The 24,879-nt window shown below is 38.1% G+C and overlaps 2 protein-coding genes across 4 annotated transcripts in view; one reads left to right on the forward strand and one right to left on the reverse strand.

Annotated features, from left to right (window-relative positions):
- The window catches only part of LOC144662398 (beta-galactosidase-1-like protein 2), a 53,933-nt gene that overhangs the window by 21,673 nt on the left and 7,381 nt on the right, over positions 1-24,879 (reverse strand). Inside the window, exons 2-17 of one of the 3 annotated variants that reach the window (XM_078523194.1) lie at positions 23,016-23,084; positions 22,546-22,641; positions 21,825-21,933; positions 21,374-21,469; positions 21,007-21,094; positions 20,548-20,618; positions 19,993-20,143; positions 19,605-19,667; positions 19,143-19,235; positions 18,966-19,016; positions 18,584-18,636; positions 18,159-18,308; positions 17,451-17,649; positions 17,070-17,157; positions 16,525-16,762; positions 15,985-16,071 (exon numbers count right to left, since the gene is read on the reverse strand). In XM_078523194.1, the coding sequence (XP_078379320.1) occupies positions 15,991-16,071; positions 16,525-16,762; positions 17,070-17,157; positions 17,451-17,649; positions 18,159-18,308; positions 18,584-18,636; positions 18,966-19,016; positions 19,143-19,235; positions 19,605-19,667; positions 19,993-20,143; positions 20,548-20,618; positions 21,007-21,094; positions 21,374-21,469; positions 21,825-21,933; positions 22,546-22,641; positions 23,016-23,084 (1,696 nt within the window). In that variant the 3' untranslated portion in view covers positions 15,985-15,990. Of the gene's footprint in view, positions 1-15,806; positions 16,072-16,524; positions 16,763-17,069; positions 17,158-17,450; positions 17,650-18,158; positions 18,309-18,583; positions 18,637-18,965; positions 19,017-19,142; positions 19,236-19,604; positions 19,668-19,992; positions 20,144-20,547; positions 20,619-21,006; positions 21,095-21,373; positions 21,470-21,824; positions 21,934-22,545; positions 22,642-23,015; positions 23,085-24,879 lie in introns of those variants that run through there. The other 2 variants (XM_078523193.1, XM_078523195.1) reach the window with 2 other exon arrangements.
- On the forward strand, positions 881-12,932 carry LOC144662324 (beta-galactosidase-1-like protein 2). The gene is made up of 18 exons (XM_078523109.1): positions 881-1,406; positions 2,465-2,533; positions 3,377-3,472; positions 4,309-4,417; positions 5,348-5,449; positions 5,755-5,845; positions 6,116-6,180; positions 7,108-7,258; positions 7,671-7,751; positions 8,061-8,159; positions 8,482-8,517; positions 8,699-8,751; positions 9,218-9,367; positions 9,822-9,947; positions 10,117-10,198; positions 10,495-10,582; positions 11,011-11,248; positions 12,119-12,932. The coding sequence occupies exons 1-18, from the start codon at positions 1,138-1,140 to the stop codon at positions 12,209-12,211; spliced, it is 1,998 nt and encodes a 665-aa protein (XP_078379235.1). The 5' UTR covers positions 881-1,137; the 3' UTR covers positions 12,212-12,932.

Genomic DNA, 24,879 nt, shown 5'->3' on the forward strand with positions numbered 1-24,879 from the left:
CATGACCTGGGTTTTATGCAATACTGATCTGTGATCTTTAAAGAAGTGGGGCAACCCAAGCATATTTACCTCTCAGTCCTAGCCGTAGTCGTTTTACTAGCCTTAAAGAATCCTTCAGCACCACCACGTGATCATGCTGGCCTGTGTTTGCAGCCAGTCATCTGGCAATATTTTAAAAGGCTTGTTTGTTCTGGGTGGGAAATCGTCTCAATGTAGGGCGACCCAATTTTGAGAATACACGTTCGACTAGTCAACCTCAGTGGCGGATCCAGACCTTCAGATAAGTGGGGGCCCCGATCATCCAGACCCTGGAATAAGAGGGGGGCCGCTCTCGAAAAGAATTTTTCTCAGCCCTGCGGGCCTCTATTTGGCCTTAAAATAAGGCGGGGGCCTCCCCTAGATCTGCCACTGAACCTGGAACTTCATGCCGTAATTTTCAGCTGATTTGCGCGAATATTCGTCAACTTTTTGCCTCCCCAGTAATATAGTATGGCCATCTCTGGAACGCGAAGCGGGTATCTTGACGACAATTTATTGAACCCGAGTACCCCTCCCACAGGGTTAATTGGGTTAATTGGCCTGTGCAACTCGATATGGGACGGCTGGAGAGAATAACGATACTTAGTAGGGGAGGGTTAAAGGTAAGCATATTGGGCTCATCAACCAAACATTTAGAATTCTACTATATGGAACGAAACTAAACTATTTTCTTTCTTAAGATTATTACATGTGAATTCAGTAAATTTCACGGAATTTTCACTAAATTTTTTCGAAAAAGTCTTCTTGTACCAGCCTTGTACGTTATTGTACTGACCCTACCCCTGCTAAATTGTTTTTTTGCGTTTACACCGCTGACTAACTTGAAATTTTGCACTTGTTGTTTGTGACTTGTGGCGCCTTCTCCAGTTCTCCGGCTGAAAAGAACCTGAATACAAAGGAAAGAGAGTATATGTGGACCTCATTTGAAACAGTTTTTATACTTTCTTTGTACTGGCATCGATTTTCCTGATCTGTTTTTGCCTCAACACTTAGTCAAGTTGTTTATTACCGTGATCTTGAAGCGCAATCTTCAGCGCCTTGATGTTGTAGCGCAATTTGTACCTTGAAGCTCTAGTCTGTCAGAACGCTTGTGGAACAATGATGAAAACCATTTATTTTCGCAAGAAGCCCATGCTGATAGTTGTTGGGCTTTCAGGATGTCTTATTCTTTGGATGGCGGTTCAACATTACAACAGTGCTGTACCAATGGAAAGGAGAGTTTTAAGAACAGAGAAGCGGCAATTTATGCTCGAAGAAAAGCCTTTTCGAATTCTGAGTGGTGCAATACATTACTTTAGAGTTGTGCCAGAATATTGGAAAGATCGGCTATTGAAATTAAAAGCCATGGGATTAAACACCGTAGAAACGTAAGTGTTATTGTAATATTCTGTTTTGTAGTTTATTTTATTAGTTATCACAATTAGATGGCTACCCCCCCCCCCCTTCCCCCTGAAAAAGTTGGCTCTTTTAACACTTTGATGTTTTTTCTTACCAGGGAAATTTTGACTTAACTCATCTACAGGGGGGTGGGGGGGGGGGTATGTTGTGGTTTTTTTTTTTTTTTTTTTTGGGGTTTGGGGGGGGGGGGGGGTTAATATTTTTAAAACCAGTTTGATTTTTACTTTCCTTTGTTTAAGATTATGATAATTTACACAAGCCGTGAGACAGTGAACAATAAAAATTAAAACTGGTTTGAAACAATTTAAACCAAAGGTAAATTTACATCACAACATGTAAAAAATGAAATGGTCCAAAAAGGGAAGCCTGGGGCTAAGTGGCCCACACTTGTCAGAGCTTATCCCAGTTTCTGTAGCATTAAGCGGCTAGGTATATTTCTACTCCTCCCTGAATGGGATGCTAGTCCATCGCAGGGTACCCCCCCCCCCCCCCAGCATTATGTTGCCGATACCCATTTATACACCTGGGTGGAGAGAGGCACTATGAGAGTAAAGTGTCTTGCCCAAGAACACAACACAATGACCCAGCTAGGCCTCAAACCTGGACCATTCAAAGTGCCAAAATAAGTTCATTGCAAACCAAACGCTTTGGGCTTACGTAGTCCTTCATCAGTGGTAAGATGATTGTTAATAAAATGATCATTAAAAATATTCGTGCTATATTCACGAATATTTTTAACGCTCATTTTATTAACGATCATCTTACCACTGATGAAGGGCTAAGCCCGAAACGTTTGGTTTGCAATGAACTTATCAATAACGTTAATTCTTTATCTTTACAATCACTAGTGCCATGCAACAAAGATTTATTCTTTATAACCACTTAATCCGGAGTCTGGCGCACTAACTATTAGGCCACCACGCCTCCCATGAAATGGTCCAAAGCCTTGAACTTATATTAAATTTAATACACATGTGTACTGCAGAATTAAATCATGTATGCTCATCAACAAAACTTTTCTCCACAGTTATGTTCCTTGGAATCTTCACGAAGAAATTAAAGGGCAGTTCAACTTTAAAGGAATCTTGGATATAGCGTGAGTCTGATGTCATACTGAGATTTTGTGTAGAACCGAGAGGCAATAGGCCATTTGTAACAATTGGTTGCATGACAGTGACAAATTTCTGCTAGTCTTGTTACTGACAGAGATCAGAATGCCGTAAAGACTTGTGTATAAGCCCCACTCGTAGATAAGCTGCACCCCCAACTTTGAAGCTTGATTTTGAGAAAAATAAAAACTTAAAAAAAGCGTTGAGGTAAAGAAGTACCGGTATAGCACTTTGTTGTTAGTGATAAGCTTGGCCATTGAAAGCTATAAATTAAATGCCATGCTTTTTCTGACCCCAGACTAGGCAATTTACACCCCTCAAAAGCAATGGTCTCATAGATAAGCCGCACCCACGATTTTGAGCCCAAAATTTCGGCAAAAAGGTGCAGCTTATACACGAGTTTTTACGGTAATGTTTTCTTGCAACATTCAATACAGGGCCAAAATACTATAAATACATCTAGGTAAAGGTAAAAGGTAAAGTCTGCTCAGGAGCCTAGAGGCCCATCAGGCCAAGCTTATCCCAGTTTCCATAGCATGAAGCAACTGGGAGTATTTCTTCTTCTCTGTGGATGGGATGCTAATCCATCACAGGGTTACCCCCAGCATTAAATTTGCTAGTACCCATTCAAACATCTGGGTGAAGAGAGGTATTATGAGAGTAAAGTGTCTTGCCCAAGAACACAATGCAGTGCTCTAGCCAGGGCTTGAACCCAGACCGCTCAATCTGGAGTCCAGTGACACTAACCATTAGACCACTCTGCCTCCCATAATTTGCATCTAAACAGTGACAAATCAGTGATGAATCAATATTTCTGTATTGTTTTGTAGTGGTTTTATCAAGGAAGCCCAGTCAGTTGGTTTATATGTGATTGTTCGTCCTGGACCATACATCTGTGCAGAGTGGGATCTGGGAGGACTGCCAAGGTTAGGAATAATGCTAAAGATGAGTAAGACAGTAAAGATGAAAATATTTTAAACATCAAACAAGTCATCCTTTATGACAGAAATGCCGTTGGTCTTGAAAGGCTCCTGTATCAGTATGCATTTGGCAACGAAATGAAAGTTAACCACTAACTGGTAACTGTCAGTGTAGAAGAGTGTTGGATATAGAACTAGAAATGTATAAGAAGGATAGTTAGTAGAGATCTACTGGTAGATGAAGAATGAAGTGGCACAATGATGGACAGTCTTTATGGACTGGATATAGATGAAAAGGTCCATGGTTTTCATTATCTGGGTTTTCTCATAGGCTAAGTGTCTCTCCCCAGGGGGAGTACTCAGGATTTCAAGTGATGGGGATGATAGAAGGAATTTTTTTGGGTTTGATATTTTGGATTCCGGGATTTTTTTGGGTAGGAAATTTTGGCAAGTATTTTTTTTGCGTGGCTTGTTTTAAGTAGGGATTTTTTTGGGTATTAAAAACAATCTAAAGATTTGTGGTAGTGCCTTGACTGCATAGTTCTGAAATAAAGTACAAACACCGAATGTGTTTCTAATGTTTGTTATATCTTCAGATCATTCTCCCTTTCTGAAATTTAATGGGTCAGAAATTCAGCATGGGATTTTTTGGGGGGTTGATTTTTAGTTCAGGGATTTTTTTGGGTTTTGTTGGAAGACCTAGGGATTTCTTTAGGTCTTCAATTTTGCACCCTTTCGATCATCCCCATCACTTGAAATCCCGAGTACCCCCCTCTCCACGTCTCGCGTCTCTAGTTCTTCTTTTTGAAATAATTATACTGAGTGCTTTGTTCTCCTGATAGCTGGCTGTTACATGATCCTAACATGAACTTGAGATCTATGTATCGTCCTTACCTTCATGCTGTAGAGAAATATTTCAAGAAGCTTCTTCCAATACTTGTTCCTCTTCAGGTAAGAGTGATGATGATGATGATGATGATGATGATGATGATGATGATGATGATGATGATTAAAACATATTTATACAGGTTGCAGCTTCAGTTTTAAGAAAAAAAAACTGCTTATCAATGCAGGCCCTGTTAACCCATTGGCTCCAGTGCCGGCCTAAACCAGCCGTGACAAACGTTGCTCTTTGTTCCACTTGTGACGTCATCATCTTTGATAAAAAAGGCATCATTTATACCCAATCTCCGCGAGAGGAAAAGGTCTTTCCAATAATGTCCAGATAAGAGTGATTGGGTCATTTGAGCTTGAAATACCAACAAAAATGCTTAGAAATTATTTGAGTGAAAAACTTGTGGGAGAATTTGCCTCAACCACCCCAGGCTCCTCAATGGCGAATATTTCCTGCTTAGATGGTGCTTTCTCGGAAATTATTGAACTGCAAGCCCCGTGGAGGGTTTACAACTACAGGAAAATAGATAAGAAAAAAAGAAAATGAAAGGCGAGGAAAAAAAACGAAAAACGAAAAGCCTAAAGTGGTTGGGCGCTTTCTAACCCAAAAACTATCTCCAATCTTTACCTTTTGCGCATGCCCAAGCAGAAATATCATATGCTAGTGCAAAGAAAGGCATGCTTTCATGTTGCAAGTGACATTTTGAGTAGGTTGAAATTTAATTATATTAGCTCATAACTGACCAGAAAATGTCAAAAACGTCTAAAAAAATACGCTTTTTCCCAAAATCTCCGGGAGTCAATGGGTTAAATAAAAAAATGCTTTGTCAGACTTTGCCCTGACTTCAGGATGCTTTGAACATCAGACTTAGCGCTGTCTGTAGACTGAAGTGACCATCTTAACATAAAACATTTATTTGAACTGTACAAACCTTGCCACTTTCTCTTTATCTGCACCACTTACTTCAATCTGATTTTTTTTTTCAGTATTCTCAAGCTGGTCCAATTATAGCTTTCCAAGTAGAAAATGAATATGGTAGCTTTGGAGAACATGAACTCAGCAAAGAATACATGGCTTTCCTCAAAACAGTAAGAAAGTTTTAATTTAAACTGCAATTAACTTTTGACAAGGAAGCATTTTCCATAAGTGATTTCTTATAACATAAATTACAGGAACTGTTCCTGTTCCTCCTCCTCCCTTTAAAACCTCAATCATAAAGCTCATTTACACATGTAAATTAGTGCTAGAAGTGGACTTATAGGGCATCTAATTAAGTTACAGCCCTACTGCAGGTTACCTTTAACTTTTTCCTAGCTTTCTATAAAGGGGTTAGTGAACTATTTTCCTTACCACAAGTGTATATATTAATAAAACTATATTGAAATCTTTTCAGCTTATGATAAATGAAGGCATCTCAGAGCTGTTGTTTACATCAGATGGCATACAACAAATGGAGGCAACGTACTATCCTGAGTTACCTGGAGGTAAGAAGATAAAAAAATCTAAACTGTCAAATATCTCATATCTGGGTGAATATCTTGAATACAAGCCATAGGAAATTTCAGATTCAAAAAGCATAGAACTAACAACTGGTCGCCAAATATCGTGAAAATGTATGGTCCTGTCAACTAAGAAAGGAAGCCATACATATGTGATGTGGAAGAGGGAGAATAACTTAAAACTGACCCTGTTCCTGTTTCTATGTTATGTTGTTAGTGACTACATTTTATATAGACTTTTTCCTGTTTGTATAGTGTTGAAGACTGCCAACTTCCAGAGCAATGAGACTGTTTATCTTAACAGGCTTAGACAGCTTCAGGTTAGTGTTATCAATAACATAGATTTTTATCCTAGTGCCAGGATTTCTGAAGACGATAGGACCATGTCCGAAGTATTCCAAGGATTTTCCAAACATATCCCGATCCTAGTCCATAGACGCGTTTTGCTTAACACAACCTCGTTCCCAATGCTTTTCTTATCAAAACTCAGAGATTTCGGGAAAAGTATGGTCATTTACTCATTTTACATTGAGTTTTCGTTTCTCACATTGGTTTGAGTTTAAATATTTTGGGAAAGTGTGTCTGTTATGGTTGTAAAAACTCTCTTTTTATGACTAGGCGTGAGAAATTGGTTCCTAAGCGTGAGTTAGCATGAGATCAAAGTTTCAACTCGCAGGTGTGAGACTCACGCCTAAGGCATGAGAGTTGGCAGGTATAGAATAAAAATTACTAATCAAAAACAGCAAGAGCAAGAGGTCTAACATATAATCTAACTAGTAATAAGTGACTCGCAGGGCTCGCGAAGCTCTGGGTTATTTTGCCTAGTAACGGACAAAATAAAAAAGAAAAAATAAAAACAGAAAATAAAAACAAACAACCACGATTACAGACCCAAGAGTTGTGGAAATCAGTTTTATTTTAATCCGAAAAAAAAAAAAAAAAAAAAAAAAGGCAAAAGAACCAAACCAAAAAAAAAAAAAAAAAAAAAAAAAAAAAAAAAAAAAAAACAGCGACCCCCCCCCCCCCCCCCCCATTCCCCCCCCCCCCCCCCCCCCCCGCCGCGCCCGCGCCACCCCCCCAACCAAAAACCAAAAAAAAATATATATATATATATATATATAAAACACCCCCCCCACCCCCCCCCAATAAATATTCAGTAATCCTAGAGCATGCAGTTTAGTGTGCTTATAAACAAATAAAGTAATTAATATTATTGTTAATATTTGCTGTTGTTTTATGTAACATAGCCTGATAAGCCACTAATGGTGGCAGAATTTTGGCCAGGCTGGTTTGATCACTGGGGTGAACAGCATCACAAGATGGAAGTCAAGAAGGTGGCACAAAGAGTATCAAACATACTGAGAATGGGAGCTTCTATCAACTTCTACATGTTTCATGGTAAGCTGGACACTGCATCACCCAGAATCTTGCATTGTGTAGTTCCATAAAATATCTTTACCTCCCCCCACGGAAGGGATTTTTTAAAAGAACCCCCCACCCCTCTGGAAATTCCAGTTAAATTTCATACATTTCTTTTAAATTTGTGGTCTTTGAGACCCCCCCCCCCCCCCAGGAATTCCAATCCCTTTTGTGGGGGGAGTATGGATATTTTCTGGAACTATACATTATTTTTTTAGCCTGGTGGCACTAGGTGCACTAGTACTATTTCAAGAATCTCAACTATAGACCTGTTTAAATTTGTGTGAAAACTGAGCTCCAAGTACTATGGATATAAACTGTGACAGTGTGAACGTTATAAAAAAAATATTATTTATAGTAAATTAATATTTATTTTAATATTGCTTTGAAGGAGGAACAAATTTTGGCTTCATGAATGGTGGAAATGCTGTTAAAAATGAGTTCAAGTACAAGCCAACAGTCACTTCATATGGTAAGTGAACAATTTATTATTAAAGTGTTGTTTTCCACTGGCTGAGGTACAAATGGAGTCAAAAATATTTTTCTCACGCACATCTGGTAGTCCACGTACTAGCTAACATGGGTCGACAAAGTTTTTTTTTAGTTTTCTTGTTGCTTATCAACCTGGAAGTAACTAATACATGCACTCCTTTTGGTACTACCATGGATGAAATATTATTAAAAATTCTTGCCATTTGCTGGAAATAAAAATTATTATAACCTAATTTTATAGGCCTACGGCTTAATGCAGGCTTGTCACTTCACTGTTATTTTTCTATAGATTACGATGCTCCATTGTCAGAAGCTGGTGACATCACTGAGAAGTTCCGGGCATTGAAAGAAGTTATTCAAAAATACAATCCTGATGCCAACAAACAAAGTAATTAAACTAAGTGTACAAAAGTCTGTCATATTGTTTGTCTCTTTACTTCTTGTTTAGGCCAGATAGAATATAATCTGACACAAGGCTTGTAAACATTTGACAAAACATTGGCCTGGAGAGCCATATTGATGGGAAAATACGGTTGGCTGTGCATTAAGACTTTATTTATTGAAAATCGTATCCATGAACACATAAACGAAAAATGTGGCAATCATACATGGTTTTATTAGCATTACTGGCTAGAAGACTAGTTAATTGCTTCACAATACCAAGGGTAAATAAAGTTTCATTCATTCATTCATTCACTTGATATTTTCAGTTGTACTTAATGACCGTCACAAGAGGACAACATATGGTGAGAAGATTGATGATTAATATCTTTTACTGAATTACAATCTTAGAACTAGGGCACTGAGTAACATTGTAACCTTGGTAGTTATAAGTTCTCTTAAATAATGCATGAATTGGATCTAATACTACAAAAATTAATGGATTACGATTGGAATCATGCCACAGCTGACTGTTTTGTTTTGCAGAGGATATTGAGATGCAGCATGTTTTGGAGCTTGCAGACATGCTACCTTTTTTTGTAAGTAACAATGAATATTACCAAGCTATCTGCATGCTTTGCAGCCCTTATGGTTATAGCTGTCATGAGCAGCTTTTCAGAGAGTTAATCTGCTGCTCCTTCCTAAAAGTGGTAAACACATGTGCATAGCCATAGTCCGGTCATTTTTCATGCCTTAAAACTGTTTTTGTTTATTCCTGAGATTTTTTTCTTTTAGCCTGACTACTGCTCCCTTGTCCATTTTTCGCCCCAGTTCTTTAGCCACGTTATTAGCGCTTATGGTTTCGAGCAGTTTTACCAGACCCCTCCCCACTTACAACACTCATCTAAAGACGTTACGATTTAAAACAATAGTACATCCTCCTGTAAAACTTAAGAACAAAAACTGTTTCAGTGAACGCTTGTAGAAATATCGCCACAATAAACGCAAATATGATAACCTTGGAAAAAGTTTCAGAAAAAAACTGAATGTGTTTGTTCATTTAAGACGCCAGTGGAGACAGAGAATGTGATGTCCATGGAACAGCTACCTATTAACAACAAAGGTGGACAGGGATATGGCTTCACTCTGTATCAAAAAGAACTGGATAGTGTTCCTGAAGAAATTACAATCCACAACGTTAGCGACAGAGCACAGGTACGTGGCTAGGAAAATCTGAATTCAGAGTGCAACTAAGAATGGAACGGACGAGAACCCTATTTTAATCTGTTAGGTGACATGTACTACAAGATTCACTGGGTCTGGTCTCTACTTATTATAAACAATACTTTTTCATCAGAGTCACAAATTCATCACCTCTTGTTGGGGGACAGCCCAAATGAGGGGCACTGAGTCAGTGTTCTGGCCATACACTACACTAGTTTGTATTGTCCAGTAAGTAAAATTGCACCTCCTATATAAAAGGGACACTTAGAAACATTCAGATACCCCGTGATGGAACATTTTGCTCCGGTGTAGGTTGATGCTACAACGTCACTGTTTAGTCAGTAAGAAAGATGAGAAAATAATTCTTGAAATTAAAAGTTCCTGGAATTTTACAAATGCAGTATTGTTCCAATATCCAAATATGTTATTTTCATTTTCGTTTTAGGTTTTTCTTGACTTCAAGCCAATCCACACAATTGATGCAATGAAACTAGACAAACATTACATTGATGAAAAAGAGCTTTGGAAAGTGACAATAAAACTTGAAGAAAGCCAAATAGGTATTGAAAAGGTGAGGTTCTTAATTTATTTTCCTATTTCATCTTATTCTTGTCATTAGTGCCTTCTTTACAGTTTATCCGTCGGTTAATCAGAAATGTTCTTGTGGAATGGGAAAGGTTAGTTTGTGGTCCGTTCCCATCGAAAGAATACAGACGAAGATTTGTTTCTTTTCTCTCCAGGGTTCTAAAGTTCAGCTTGATATTCTTGTTGAAAACATGGGACGAGTGAATTTTTTGAAAGAAATGAACAGACAACGGAAAGGTTTGGACATTTTTATTATTTCGCTCTTTTGAAGTCTGATTATCTCTACCAAGAAAAGGGTGCATTTTCTACAATATCTGTAACATTTCTCGCGTGTCCCCTCACTTAGCGTCCTTCACAGACGTTCTTTGGGCTCATCACGCGTTTCTACCCAAAGAACGTCTGCGGAGGAGGCTACCCCTCACTGGCTCTTGACCATCCAACCGCACATTTCATTCTGAATTTAAGAACATTTTTTATGGTCTGCGCTCAGTTTCTGACGCAGCTAACTGTTTCAATCTTTACTTCTTTTCTAGGCATACTTGGTGATGTTGTGATTGATGGCAAAAAACAAACAGGCTGGAAAATCTACCCAATGGACTTCAAGGCAAATTTTTTTAACAGGTTAAAAATTCAGCAAACAAAAACTTTTTGTCAGTCTTAACTTGTTCTTGTTGTTACAGCTTTTAACTGCTTAGAGCATTAGTATGTATTTATAAAATGTTCGAGGAATTGTGCGCGCTATGATTGGTCAGATCAACTTCATTAAAGCTCCATAAAGCACGCGGCTTACGTCACGCGCTTGCTTTATCGAATTAAAATACACGCGGCTTACGTCCCGAGTTTGAGCGCGTGTAAATTTATTAACATTTATAAAAGAAATAAGTTGTGAATTTTTAAGAAAAAATTCCCAAGTGCTTATATAACTTAACAATGCAGTTGGGCGCGTTTTTTTTTTTTGCGTAGTCGCGTAAAATCGCGCCATTGGTAAAATGTTACACTGTAACTAGCCATATTGTTATATCATGTTGGTTTCATTTATTTGTTTTCAGGTTAGGCAGAGAATCAGAATGGAGGAAAATAAAAGAAGGAGAGTTACCATCCGTGCCATCGCTTTACCGAGGAACGTTTGAGTTGACTGAGGAACCTAAGGACACATTCTTGCACATGAAAAGCTGGACCAAAGGCGTGTGTTTCATTAATGGCCATAACCTAGGAAGGTACTGGAACATAGGGCCACAGGAGACGCTGTATCTCCCAGCACCTTGGTTAAACAAAGGAGATAACGAGGTATGTGCTATTGTGTTTTAAACTTAAACATGAAATATTCATTGACTGATGACATCGCACCTACATTTTGAGCAGAATTTTTTTCTGAATGTTATAGATCAATATACCATCCCACCCCTTAAGTAACGGTTGTATTTTCTTGCCCCTCCCCCTTCAAATGTGAACCATTTCATGTACTTCAAGCTTAAATAATAAGTAATCGACTTTTTAAGGAAGTCAGTCTTTGGTCTTGGTACTGCCAAGCAATTTTTCCTTCTAAGATTGTAATTGGTCTTCTGCTCCATCCACAAGTGTTGTAATTGGATTGGAGCACCTCCAGATACACATTTGAAGACAAAACAAAGAACCCTACGGATGTTCATTTGCCTCAATGGTATCCACTTTGCTTGACGCAGTACGTCCTCTGATGGGGTGAACCAGTCCAAGCCGAAAATTAACTTGGCGGCACGCACATGGATTTTTTCTAACTCACTAAAAAGTGTTGAGCCACACGACCCCCAGACTATCATACCGTACATAACAGACGGTAAAATTACCTTAAAATAAAAGTCAACTCTCGCAGGAATTGGCAAAAAATACAATGATCTTAAAGGTTCAGTTTCTGGGTGAAACTTTTACACAGTTTAAAGCTAACATGGCGTCACATTTTCGGCACATTGACACTTTAATAAAGTCTTTCACTCATTCATTCAAACATAATTGCTCAACAAGATAAAATGTGAGGCCACGCCCCACTTCCAGTGAAATGTTGACGCTCAAAACGTTGAAAAACGTTAAATGGAAACGACTTGCAAATTATTTAAAGCAAATTTCGATGAATAAAAGATGATTCATGTTAAGATCTATACTTTGTTTTTCTTTCTTTTTCAGCTGCTGGTGTTTGAACTGGAGAAATGCGAAGTTCCTGATGTTGCATTTCTCACAGAACCAAAGATCAAAGGGGAGCCTGTCTTCAGAACTTAAAAGAGCACAACAGAATTATCTCAGTGTTTATAAATTAAACGCATATTATATGAGAAAAGAGAACATATACGCACCGGAGTACCTTCCATTTTCCCCATTATTACCCGTTTCAAAGACTTGCAAATGCCAACTTGTAGAGAAAATTACTGATAACATTATAATATGATACATAAATTATTCATTAATTTCCTATTTTTATGGGGTTTTTATATAACTTGCCTAAAACTAAACCTTAATAAGACCTCTGTTAGGCGTTTTTGTTTAGGTGGACTCAGACTATCAATTTTTATACAGAATATGAAAGGGTAGCATTTTTTAAACAGTTGTTCAAATATACAGTTAAATCCCGATAACTTGATCCATCAAGGGAAATAAAAAAAGGTTCGAGTTATCGGGAGTTCGCGTTAGCGAGGGTAAAATTAATAAGAAACTGACCTGGAGGGGAATCAGAAAAGGTTTCGAGTTAGCGGGGGTTTGTGTAATCGAGCTTCAACTGTAAAACAAAAAAAATGTCAGTGGTATAGTAACGTTAGTTCAGTCAGAAATAATCTAGAGTCATAGACACTATTTTCCAATTTCTTAATCAAATCAATGGTAAAAGTTTGTAATGTTTTGAAATTAAAGATCGTATTAATGATTATAATGATAATGAAAATCATAAATAATAATAATAATAATTATAATAATAATAATAATATAATTAAAAAAAATATTTATAGTGCCATTTGCCTAGTGTTAAAAGGCATTTTACTCATGTATCGATTTTATTCGCCAAATTCTCTTTATTGCTTTTAAAATGAGACCTGACTAAGAAGGTTATCAAACCCGCTGTCTGCAGAGCTGGCGGTTGTTTTTCACGCGATTTCAAACCTGTGAATACAGCTATAATAGCGCGGAGATTGGCTGCCAATAAATAAGTTCAGCTACTGTTGAAGCGAAGATCTTTTCCCGGAGATTCAGGTAAATTGCGCAAAATGTTCAATGTTGATCTACCCTGTTACTGTAGTGCCTGCCTTGCAATCAGGGCTGGGTTGTTCGAAAGGGGAATATCACTATCACTATAAACCCAGGTTTAAAAGTAGCTTGCGAGATATACGCGCGGGTGGTGAAGCCGCGAGAACAAGTTAGCGAACGAAGCTTCTACCGTTTCTGGTGTTTCCGCCCCAGACATCTACTCGCTGACTCGTCCGCTCCCCCGTGAATTCCGAAACATTTGTAGTATAGTAGGCACCGGTTACTCCTGTTTTTTGGCAGGAATACATTAACGTGAATGACATCATAGTCCCATGAATAAAATGCGGTGGATTTAATTAACCTGTGGGTGTTCTATCCTGGTTGGTTTAACCGGTTTGACAGGCTTCATTTTATTTTTCCCTACTTGTGCTTGGTCACCCCTTCTGTACCCCTCTGATCCCCTTCTGTACCCTTCCTGTACTCCCTCTGTTCCCCTCCTGTACCCCTTCTGTACCACCTCTATACCTTTTCTGTACCCCTTCTTGGTGGTGGAGGCGGCAAACAACAGAATTGTGGTGGTGGAGGTGGTTGATGAGATAAAATTTTACAAACGTTTTTGCTTAGGACTTATTTTTAAGCGCTTTTTTATCACCGAGTTCACTCATGACAAGCGTATCGTGTATAGAACCATTGTTGGAAAACAAAAATGTCGGCTAGATTTTAATTTATGCGAAAAGAGGCTTGGTATAATTGCAGTCTGTTCAGTGATAGTGAATCCGGATAAAATGAAAAAAAATTGCCAATACGTTAAACCACAACTGTGATCCAAAAATAAACTGAAGCTTGACAAACCGGTTATACCAACCAGGATAAAATTAGAACACCGACAGGTTAATTAAATCCACCGCATTTTAATCATGGGACTATGACGTCATTCAGGTTAATGAACTTCTGCCCACGCTAATGAGATTGCTGCTCAAAAAACAGGAGTAACCGGTGCCTACTATACTACTAACGTCTGTGGGTTTCGAGATTAGTCGACTTCAGTGCTATGTTTGATTACAAGCCGCTGTTCGGGAAAATAAGCCTGCACGTTAGCCTGCGGATACAGCCGCCTCTCATCGCTCCTGCTACTATTAGCATTACATACAGTGATCAAGTCAGCCTCCCACGAAGTCGTTCTTAGGGGCGATCGAGTTACACTCCTCCCCACGAGGGAAATATTAGTATCACTAGAAGGGAGGAGTGTAACACGATCGCCCCTAAGAACGATCGACTGCGTGGGAGGCTATGATCAAGTCCACGAAGTCCAGTTTGTCATGTACGTTTGTCATTTACCTAAACAGGTTCCTTTTGTGATTTTATTAGAACACGTTTTTCATGTTACAACTTTACTTCTTGAGCTTGTAACTACTTAAAAGTTCTTAACCAATGCTGACGACGTATTTTATTACATTCGTGTGGTATTTCAGTCGGGGAACAAAAACAAGTGTCATTTGATGACGAATTCCGGTCTGCAAGACCGGACTGAGCCCGTAGTTTTCTTCTCGATGTTGCTAAGAAACTGATCGCGTCGTGATGACGCGATCTTTCGGAGTACTCTCGAGCGTTTGCGCAATTCTTTAATTTGTAAAAAAAGATCGGAGACTAGCGAAGATTTGGCCAAAACAGCACTTGTTTTCCCGCCTGATTATTTATTTCGTATAAATATCAAAAATGTAAAAATTGATTTTTAGGAAAAACACAGATTTGCTAGCGTATGGCTACAGTGCTTTTTACCTCGCCATAAATAAGTTGTTTTAAAAACGTTCCCTTAAAATAAGGGAATTAAATAAATTACATTAAATACAGTGCAACGTATATTTACCCTTAACTTTGTGTTATTTACAATTTATAAGGAATCATGTTTTACAACGGTTAACGCGTAGGTATCACGTTGAAAATTTAACTTTAACTGACTGTCTACTTGAAACCATAAAATCGTAAAGTTTTAGGCCATTGAGTCTGAAAAATGCCCTCTATTAAAAAATATTCAGGCCTTCCTTGCTGTCACCAATAAAATTAAGGCAGCTATCCTGTAAAATGTTGTATCGGCTTGCAAATATTGTAAAGCTACACGAATTAAAAATTTACCACTGTTAGCTTACTGTAATGTTTCCATCCTTCTCCTAGTTCAGTTTTTAACTGCTTATTGAAACGAGAAAGAACTTTGCACGTAGCAAACTTGAGGCAATACATATACTCCTAAACGACATTGCACTTTCGTCAGTTCCTCTGTGCTTGGAACCCATACAACACTGTTACTTATGGAAAGCACTCTTTGCGTTATGTAGGACCCAAACTATGGGGCAAACTTTCTACGGCTGACAGATCAGCCAAGACACTGCAGGCTTTTACAAACTGTATTCGCAAAAGGGATATAACTCGCTTAATGGACACCGGCTGTAAAGGCTGCATCCTATGCTGCACATAATGCCTCTCAAGTCAAGTCATTGTTTTTTTAACAATTAGTTAAAGGTTTTATCATAGATTATAATAACATTTTTTATATGACTTATATATATTTTTATTGTATTTATAATATTAGGTTATTAGGTTTTTGACACTTAAATAAAGTTTCTTATCTTATCTTACAATGACAAAGAGCTTGCTATCGTCTTTAATATTTTACGATAAGTTGGAAACCATGTGCAATTTTATGAAAAACCGCAATCATGCACAATATCTTCTTGTCACCTTAATGCCATTGATTCACAAGAGAGAGGCTGTTTGATTTAATTGGACAGACAGGAGTATGTATGTTCCAGCATTCCTCAACAAAGTTTTTATTCTTTTAGTTCATAAATTGGCGATGTTGTAAAGGACACCTCTGCACTCTTGTAATTGTGAACCTCAAAAATTATCAGCTGAAAACAAGAAAAAACAAAAACATGAAACAAAACACGAATTTATAATAACGAGGAGGTTGCAGGAATGCTATTATTGCTATTATCACACAACACAAGGCGCTCCAACGATCTTCGTTTGCCTCTATCCCGAACCAAACGGCCTGGGGCAAACAAACATTCTTTTATCAGGCTGCAAAAGACTGAAACAACCTCCAAACTGAGACGAATGTTTTATCTATTTTCAAAGCTAAACTGTAAACGTTTTTAATACATTTTAACTAATTTTAAACCTTAATTTAAATTCATCTTTCCATTTCGCGTTTTTAACTTTTTTAACCTACAACATTTCAGGAGCTGAAAATTGTTCCTTTCAAATATTCGGTCCACGCAATCAACAAATTGAATTTCAGTAAAACACACTAATGCAGCTGATAGCCGTTATTACCTTCAAATAATTGTCAGCATACTTACTTCATTTTCTCCTTTCTGCAACCATGGCGCTGGAACATACAGGGTCTGTTGAGGACCTTTTATCCAGTACCTTCCCAGGTTATGACCATTAATGAAACACACGCCTTTGGTCCAGTTTTCCATGTTCAGAAATGTGTCCTTAGGTTTGTCATTGATTTCAAAGGTCCCCTTGTACAATGTTGGACCTTGTGTTACTTTGTCTTGACCCATATCATTCCATTTTCCTTGTTCCTTGATTCTGCAAAACAGACATCACATATGGGATATTTGCGAATTAGAGCAATGGTTGTTAAATATTCTAAGTCCACTATACGAACACTATACGACGTCCTAGATACCACAAGATACGAATTTGCAAGAAAGTAAACATTTGTTTAAAAATGAATTTCTTAAAAAAAGCATCCAGTTTCTTCATTAATTTTCACCACCGACACGTCATCTTATTTGTTTCGTTTGAGAGACAGTAAACAACTGTAAAAAGGAGAAAAATACTTCTCGTGTTCTCTCAAATATGCCTGTAAGTAATGATTTTGTTAAGGCATTACCTTGATAGAGCATCTTGCTTAAATTCAAGTGGATATACTCGCCATTTGGTTTGACTTTGATCATCAATTTTCACTTTACCATTGATTCCTGAAAAATTACAACTTAAATAAGCAAACTGATTCACAACTGAATAACCACTGCGTCACCATGAGACATTTGCAATGTTTTGTGCTAACTCTGAAGCCTCTTACATTCTCGCAAAATCAAGTTCCCGTGAAAATAACATTATAAGTAACACAAGATAATCACTAGGCCTGCTGCCACCTGGCTTACCAGGATCATGAATCGATGTCACTGTATCTCTGTGCCAGATCAAATCGAGAGTTTACCCAGGTATTACTCACAGCACAAATTTTTTCAGCCACTTATTGGAGTGTTACCTTTTCGTAGTTTTTTTATGTCCCAGCCAATGTTTGTTCGACCCATGTTTTCCACCAAGATCTCCAACTTGACATTCTTGGACTCAAGAAGCCTGTCAATTACTGGCTGGGTCAGATGCTTATTCACTGCTACACGAACTGGACTTTTGTATTCCACACTTGCATCATATGTATAAATCAGCAGATTATCTAAAAGAACCTGACAAGGAACATACATTGAAAAAGTAACAATATCTGGACAAACTAAACTTTTGGGTCAATAAAAAATCGTCCAAATATTGAGACGCCATAATCATGTCTTGATGTTAGGAGGTGAAATGACATTCATCTGATGACTATAGAACTTATGGTTTTTTTTTGTTGGGAGAGCTTTAACCGGTTATTTCTTCTGTGGGCCTAACAACATTTTTTGATTTTAAGTCCCATCCTTTGTTCCCATCCAGTGTGAGCCTGGCCATTGTTTTAATGCAAAAAAAATAGTTCCGATCAATAAAGATTGTTATTGTTGTTGTAACCAGCATAAGCCCCTCTAAAATAATCCAACCTTAATTAGAGCCCACCAAAGAAGCTTTTGAACATAATCAAGCCTAGTATTTATTATCGAAATTTTGTGGTGTTAAGCTGACTACTTCAGCTGCAATGATTTAACTAAAAACTGATAAAAACAATTTTGATTAAAAGCTGATAAAGTGACAAAATGAACCATACCTGTGCTCTGTCTAAAACTTGCTCAATTACAATTTCTTTGGGCAAATGAGGTAATTCTGTCTGATAGAGGATGAAGCCATAGCCCTGTCCACCATTATTGTTGATTGGCAGTTGTTCCATGGGCATGACATCATCGCTTTCAACAGGGGTCTTAATTGAGAAAAAGGGACTGTCAGATAATATTATGTAATAACAGCATACAGTCAACAGTCTCTTCTCAGACACCTCTATAAGACAGACACCTGGTGTTGACGCTGTCCGAGCCATTTTTTAGTCATTTTACCAAAACTACACTCCCTTTAAGACAGACACCGCTATAAGAACAGAAAGCTGGAGTCAGTGCTGATGGTTTATCAGAAACTTAAATTAAATTAGGCAATTGGCTAATTAAATCTATGTATTCACTCCAAATGATTTCCACTTACATGATATTGAAGCAGTTGAGTAAGTGACATAATCTGCTGGATTTTAACTTTTCCTATTGAGTGGCAAAGGAAAAAGAGTAATATTTAATATTTAGTCTTGAAGTAAAAAAAAGCATGTAGACTTGGGGGTAATTTTTTTAAAAGTTAAAATACAAATAAAGTTCAATTGCATCATATGATAAAGTATTTAATGACTGAAGTAATTGTTGAGCCAGGGAGGGAACTTTCCATTCAGTCAATTAGCTAATGGTATCACAAGTATCCAACTTGAGGAAGGTTTCTGGTTCGAGAGGGATACATGTTCAATGAGGGTAAGGTACACCATGTGGTCTGTCACATTTTGTTATTCCATCCACATGCATAGTTATTGACTGTTACTTACCATAATCCATTTTTTGAGAATTTACTGGCACACGAGGACGCTTCTCAGGAACTGGTGAAAAAATGAATGAAAAACACTGCATTTTATCAAATAACAATTAATACTTTTGTTTTAAGAGAAAAACATTGTTTTATGAAACAACAAAATCAATCAATATTAACTTGTTTAATAACTCACTGGAATGTTCTGGAGCATACTGTTCTATGATGGCTTTGATGGTGTGATATTTTGGTGTTGTATCTCCAGCTTCTGACAAAGGCCCATCATAGTCTAAATATAATATTTAATCAAAATGTACACAAATATTAGATAAAAAATAAATAAATATACAAATAAATAAAATTATTATGGCAGTGGGTCAGAGATTTTGTTTGTGTGTTTGTTTTGACTGGTTAGTTTTCTGCTGGTGACAAGGCTGCCAAGTTTTGTTTGATAATTTGGTACTTTCAAATGGTGTTGTGAGGTAATGATGAAATGTATGTTGACTACCTTAAATAAATACGGCGAACATTGCAATTAAACAAATTTGTAAAGTACATGTGAATGTGTGAATTATCAAATGAATATTATTTGTTAACTAAGTATTGATACCATCGTATCAATATACAGACACTAACAGTTACTTTTACTATGCTGTACCATATGATGTGGTCACTGGGACAAGGTCATTTGCACCATTCATAAAGCCAAAGTTTGTTCCCCCTAAAAAAAAATAAAAAAAAATATATTGAGAATTTACATTAAATCCAGGGGCCAGGCACAGGGCAAATTGACCAGCTGTGATATGGACTTTGCCCAGCTGTTTTCAACATCTAAACCGACTTCAGTTTACCAAAGAGGGTAGGGCCTTACTGATGCTTTGTTCGAGTACCAAACCCTGATGCCCACCAGCTCCAAACATTAATAAAATTCCCTGTAAATCTCTTATTAACCAATCTCTTATTAATCTCTTATTTTCCGCTCCCAGTACAGCCCTCACACTTGCTTAATAAGATAAATGTAATTAAAACAGCTGCTAATAACAAACCATGGAACATGTAGAGATTAACAGAGGCTCCAAACTTGAGAATTTCCTCCATGATATCACCCGCTGCTTTGGCATCCCTGACACGATGTTGACGACCCCACTGATCAAACCATCCTAGCCAGTATTCTGTAACCATCACAGGTTTATCTGGCTTTACAAATTAAACAAAAAAAGAAAACATGGAGATTTTGGCTTATCTTTGGGAGCTTGGTGGCCTAATGGTTAGCATGCTGGACTCCAGATCAATATGTCCTGGTTCGATGCATGGCCGTGGGCAAGACACTTAACTCTCATAGTGCCTCTTTCCAACCAGGAGACTGTATAAACAGGTGCTGGCGAAATAATGCTGGGGGTAACTCTACGATGGACTAGCATCCCATCTAGGGGGAGTAGAAATACCGGTACTCCTAGTCACTTACTGCTACAGAAACCGGGATAAGCTCCAGCAGTATGGGCCACTTGGCTTGATGCAGACTTACAATTTAGTAAGAGGGGTCATTATCATCAGAATCAGTAAAAGATTAAAATTACAATAATTATTGTGTCTACAGGTACCTGTTTTTCCTTCAACTGTACTAGCTGTAGTTTTGCATCTTTTTGGACTCCAAAGTTGATTGTTTTAAGCACTGTCAGTAATTTAAAAATATTAAGAATTATTGTTAGTAAATTATAAATATTTTAATTCTAAGTTTACATTGAATGAAACACACTATCTATATCTGATCGATTTTACAAGAACCTGGCACCCACCACACAAAACAGCCCAGGTCACTACAAGTCCCTTGCCCTCCCCCAAGGCTAGAAGGTTATCACGTCAGGAGCCCATCTGACAGCTGCCAGACCGGCAGGGTGCCTTTTATACAGGGAACCCTTGTCTGGTGTCATTCAAAATATTCACAGACTACACAGGGCATTCAAAATTCACACAAACTTGCTCAAAGGGGCTTAGCTAGGCCCAGCAGTCAAATTCGCTGAGATAATGTAATATTATTTTACAAAATTAATGTAACATACCATTTGGCATTGAAAGAAGTTCTTTTTCCAGTCCCAAATAGTTATCTGACGTAAAAAGTAATTCTGTTATACCTTCATTGATCATTATCTGTAATAAAAAATTAAAATTACTTATAGGCAACAGAGTTTTAAGCAAATGCAACATTAGACCCTTGTCATGAAGTTATTAAAATACAACACTGCAATCAGGCCAATTTTTTGTGCTCATAGGTTTTATTGAATTCTTCTTAAAGGAGACTTAGTTTGCAGCAGACATAATTTTACAACTTTTATTTAATTGTTCGTCTTTCCCCCAGGGGGAAAACTGTTTGCACGCGTTTCCAACCCGTTTCCACACAAAAAGCTACACCTTGTAATAAATACCAACCGTTTTGAGGTGTTCCAAGTATTTGACATCTGCACCAGGATAGCTTCCATACTCATTCTCTATTTGAAATGCTATGATTGGACCACCTTTGGAATACTGCAACAGGTGGTTAAAATAAAATAAAAGTCAATGTACTTTGTACACTCTTTCTTTCTTACATTGTCAGGCAGACAATAGACACTATTTCCCGTCGAAGACTGTAGAGCAAACAGTCGAAAGCTATTGTCTTTTAAAGTTTTTAGTCAGAGATCGTTTTTCAAATTTTTATTATGCTTAACCCTGGCTATGGTCCTTCAATATTTTTTAACAATAGACACGTCTAATTATTATAAAATTATTCTTGTTTCTATTCTCGTCACCAATCTTCACGGCAATCTATTCATCATATAAAGAGTAAGTTCACTCTTTATTCTTAGGAGTTGTTAAAGGGGTTGGAAGACAAGCTGTTTACCTGTAATGGAGCAACAATTGGCAGAAGTTTTTTGAAAAACCGATCACCAGCTTCGACAAAAGGAGGATACATTGACCTTGGTTGCATATTGGGATCATTTAACAGCCAGCTTTAAACAGAAAGAAAAAATGTGTATGAGTGTATACAAATCTGTCTCATATCCTATACTAGCTAATCACCAACCGGTAACTTCAGACCCCCTTTGTTCCCATTCCTTTTCCTGTCATTTTTGATAGGGGCTCATGGCTGGTGTGAGAGAATTGCCAGATGAATGGACAGTAGGAAGGCTACTTAGTGTAGAAGCTGTCTGCCTACCAATGTGGGAAAAACCTTGAACTAGATCTTGTAAAAGAAGTAGAATACCGATTTCTTGAACCCTTGGTTTCTCAAAACTCCCATTTCTCAAACCACTTTTCGTTTCCCCTGGATAGTCATTCTCTGTCGTTTTACCCCTGTTTTCTCAAAGCTCTCAATTTTTTGAAGCAATTTTCTTTTTGAGAAATCAGGATTCTATTGTCAGTAGGTTTAAAATTAGTTTTAAAATATATGACTGGTTGAAAATCAGTTTGAATTCTCTACCCCTCTGTAAATTCTAGGTTACCTCTACTCCTTCCTTAAGGCGTTTAGCTGTTAAAAACTCCCTACCCCTTGGAATTTCTAATGACTGTTGTCAGGGTGGGTATGAAAATTTCCTTGTGCCACCCATTTCTTGTCTTCTCACCTTGGAAGTCCTCCAAAATCCCACTCAGAACAAATGTACGGTCCTGGCCTCAAAATGACATATAGACCCAATTCTTGTGCTACCTTGATGAAAGCCCTAAAAAGCAAAACAAAAAGAGACCATTAAGTTATTATTATATTAAGTCATGATCTTGATGTAAATGAACTGGTTTGAAATGGTAGCAAAAGAAATACTTGTAAATCATTAAAATGTACTCTAGACATTTCGAAACAGGACAATACTGGAGTTTGTTGTACAAACAACAGTTATTTTCAATAACTTGATGTCTGGGAGACTGGAAAGTCAAGTTTAGGTCAGTTTGAGTGAGAAATTAACTTTGCTTGTGATTGTTAGCCTGCGAACAGGCTCCTCAGTGGGTAAAAGGACCAAAAAAAATTTGTACAGAATGTTAGAAATTAATTATAAAGGTTTCAAACCTTCACTGCAATAAACTTCACAGTAACACTCACTCTATATCCAAGTTTCCATCAAACTTGAATTGACCCTTTATTTCTTCATGTAGGTTCCAGGCAATATACCTGTAAGGCAACATCACAAGTTAGGACTGCCACGCACTGATACATAATCTATTACAACATTGTCTAGCCACTGTTTTAAAGAGGCATCTTTGTAGCGGTGTAGTCATGTAGCCAGATGGTCACCATTTCAAACAGCATTTTGAAGTGGCTGGGTATTCTGCAGTTATTAATAATTATTTTTAGTTTGTCAAAAGGGGAAGCCCGGAGCCATGCAGCCCACACTGCCAGAGCTTATCCTGGATTCCATAGCTTTGAGGGGCTAGGAATATTTCTACACCCCCCTGAATGGGATGCTAGTCCATCACAGGGTCCCCCACCCAGCATTATGTCGCCGGTTTCCATTATACACCCGGGTGGAGAGAGGCACTATGAGAGAAAAGTGTCTTGCCCAAGAACACAACACTGTGACGCGGGCCGGGGCTCGAACTTAGACGATCTAACCGTTAGGCCACCGGCCTCCCATAATAAATTAATATGCACTTCAAGTAACATGAGAGCCATAATCTCTTATAAAATGCAACAAATACACTCTGTCACTGAGTATCTGTTGAATAGGGTATCATTTTTGCTCCTTTTGGCAATTTGTTCTCGGTGTGATCCTTAGATAGGGTACCTATATTCTATTAGCTAAAATAAACGCCCAGCTAAACGGTATCTTAAAACTGAATTTTCTGTTCAGGTGTGGGAAAAGGTTGCTCCCGGTACACCAAATAAAGAAACACGCTCACAGTCACTAGACTCGTCCTTGTTTAATATGTAAATCCTTAATCGACCCGTCCGCTTACAAAACTTCAAGAACCGAAGGTTTTTCTTCACGAGGTCCGTACTTTTTTGATCACGTGATTTTTGCATAATTACAATTTGCATAAATTACGATTTCGGACACTCTCCCCCCATTTAAGTGTTCTAACTTAACACCTTAAATGTCACTCTAATCGTCCTTAAGTTCCTGTTCAACAATGTTCCTGATTTGATCATTAGCAATCTGTTTGGCTCTTCGGCTTGGTCCCACTCTTGGGACGAAAACTTCGGCTTCAGGGTTTGGTTTCCACTTAGGGTCTTCCCCTCCAATCTCCAAGTTGCACACAAGTTGCAAGGGGCGCTCTACGATGTATCCATTGCTCTGCTTCAGCTTCAATCCACGAACTGTTCCATCCTTGCCGGTAATCTTGCTCACGACTCGTCCCAGCTTCCACATTGCCTTATCCTTCGCTTCACCCTTTAGCATCACCACTGCCCCAATGTCTGGTATCTTCTCAGTGTTCCCTTCAGACTTCTGCTGCCTTTCTTCAAGAGCATGAACATACTCCTTCATGAATCTCTTTCGAAGCTGCTGTTTGCTTTTCTCCAAAAACCTCATCCGCTTAGTGACATTCTCTTCCCCTATCTTCTCCAGGTCTTCCTCCAGGATAGGGATGGGCTCTCCTCTGAGTAGGGTATTTGGGGTAAGCACCGGTTTCTCAAATTCTTCTCCTTGATAGAGGAGTGGCCTGTTGTTCATGGTCATTTCAACATCGAGCAAGACTTCTTCTAGTTCCTGGAAGGTCAGTAGGCTCTTGCCGACCACCTTTGAAAGACTTCTCTTCATGATGCCAATAAGGCGTTCAAAGAATCCTCCCCACCATGGTGCCCTGGCCAAGTTAAATCTCCATTTTATCTCCAAAGTCCCCAAATAGTCTGCCAAACTCTGGTCTTTCTTCAGCTTAGATAACCATTTCCCAGTGGCAACAAACGTTTTTCCATTGTCACTCACAATGGTCAGAGGGCAGCCTCTCCTGGCAACAAATTCCTTTAG

The sequence above is a fragment of the Oculina patagonica genome, chromosome 8 (genome assembly GCF_052425735.1).
Source record: "Oculina patagonica isolate OP01 chromosome 8, crgOcupat, whole genome shotgun sequence".
Lineage (NCBI taxonomy): Eukaryota > Metazoa > Cnidaria > Anthozoa > Scleractinia > Oculinidae > Oculina > Oculina patagonica.

What these genes read in the sequence shown, in the direction of transcription:
- LOC144662324 (XM_078523109.1), top strand. Translation starts at nt 1,138, where the DNA reads ATGATGAAAACCATTTATTTTCGCAAGAAGCCCATGCTGATAGTTGTT. An exon ending in GGATTAAACACCGTAGAAAC is followed by an intron (nt 1,407 to 2,464) that starts GTAAGTGTTATT and finishes TTTTCTCCACAG; the next exon opens with TTATGTTCCTTGGAATCTTC. An exon ending in ACAGGCTTAGACAGCTTCAG is followed by an intron (nt 6,181 to 7,107) that starts GTTAGTGTTATC and finishes TATGTAACATAG; the next exon opens with CCTGATAAGCCACTAATGGT.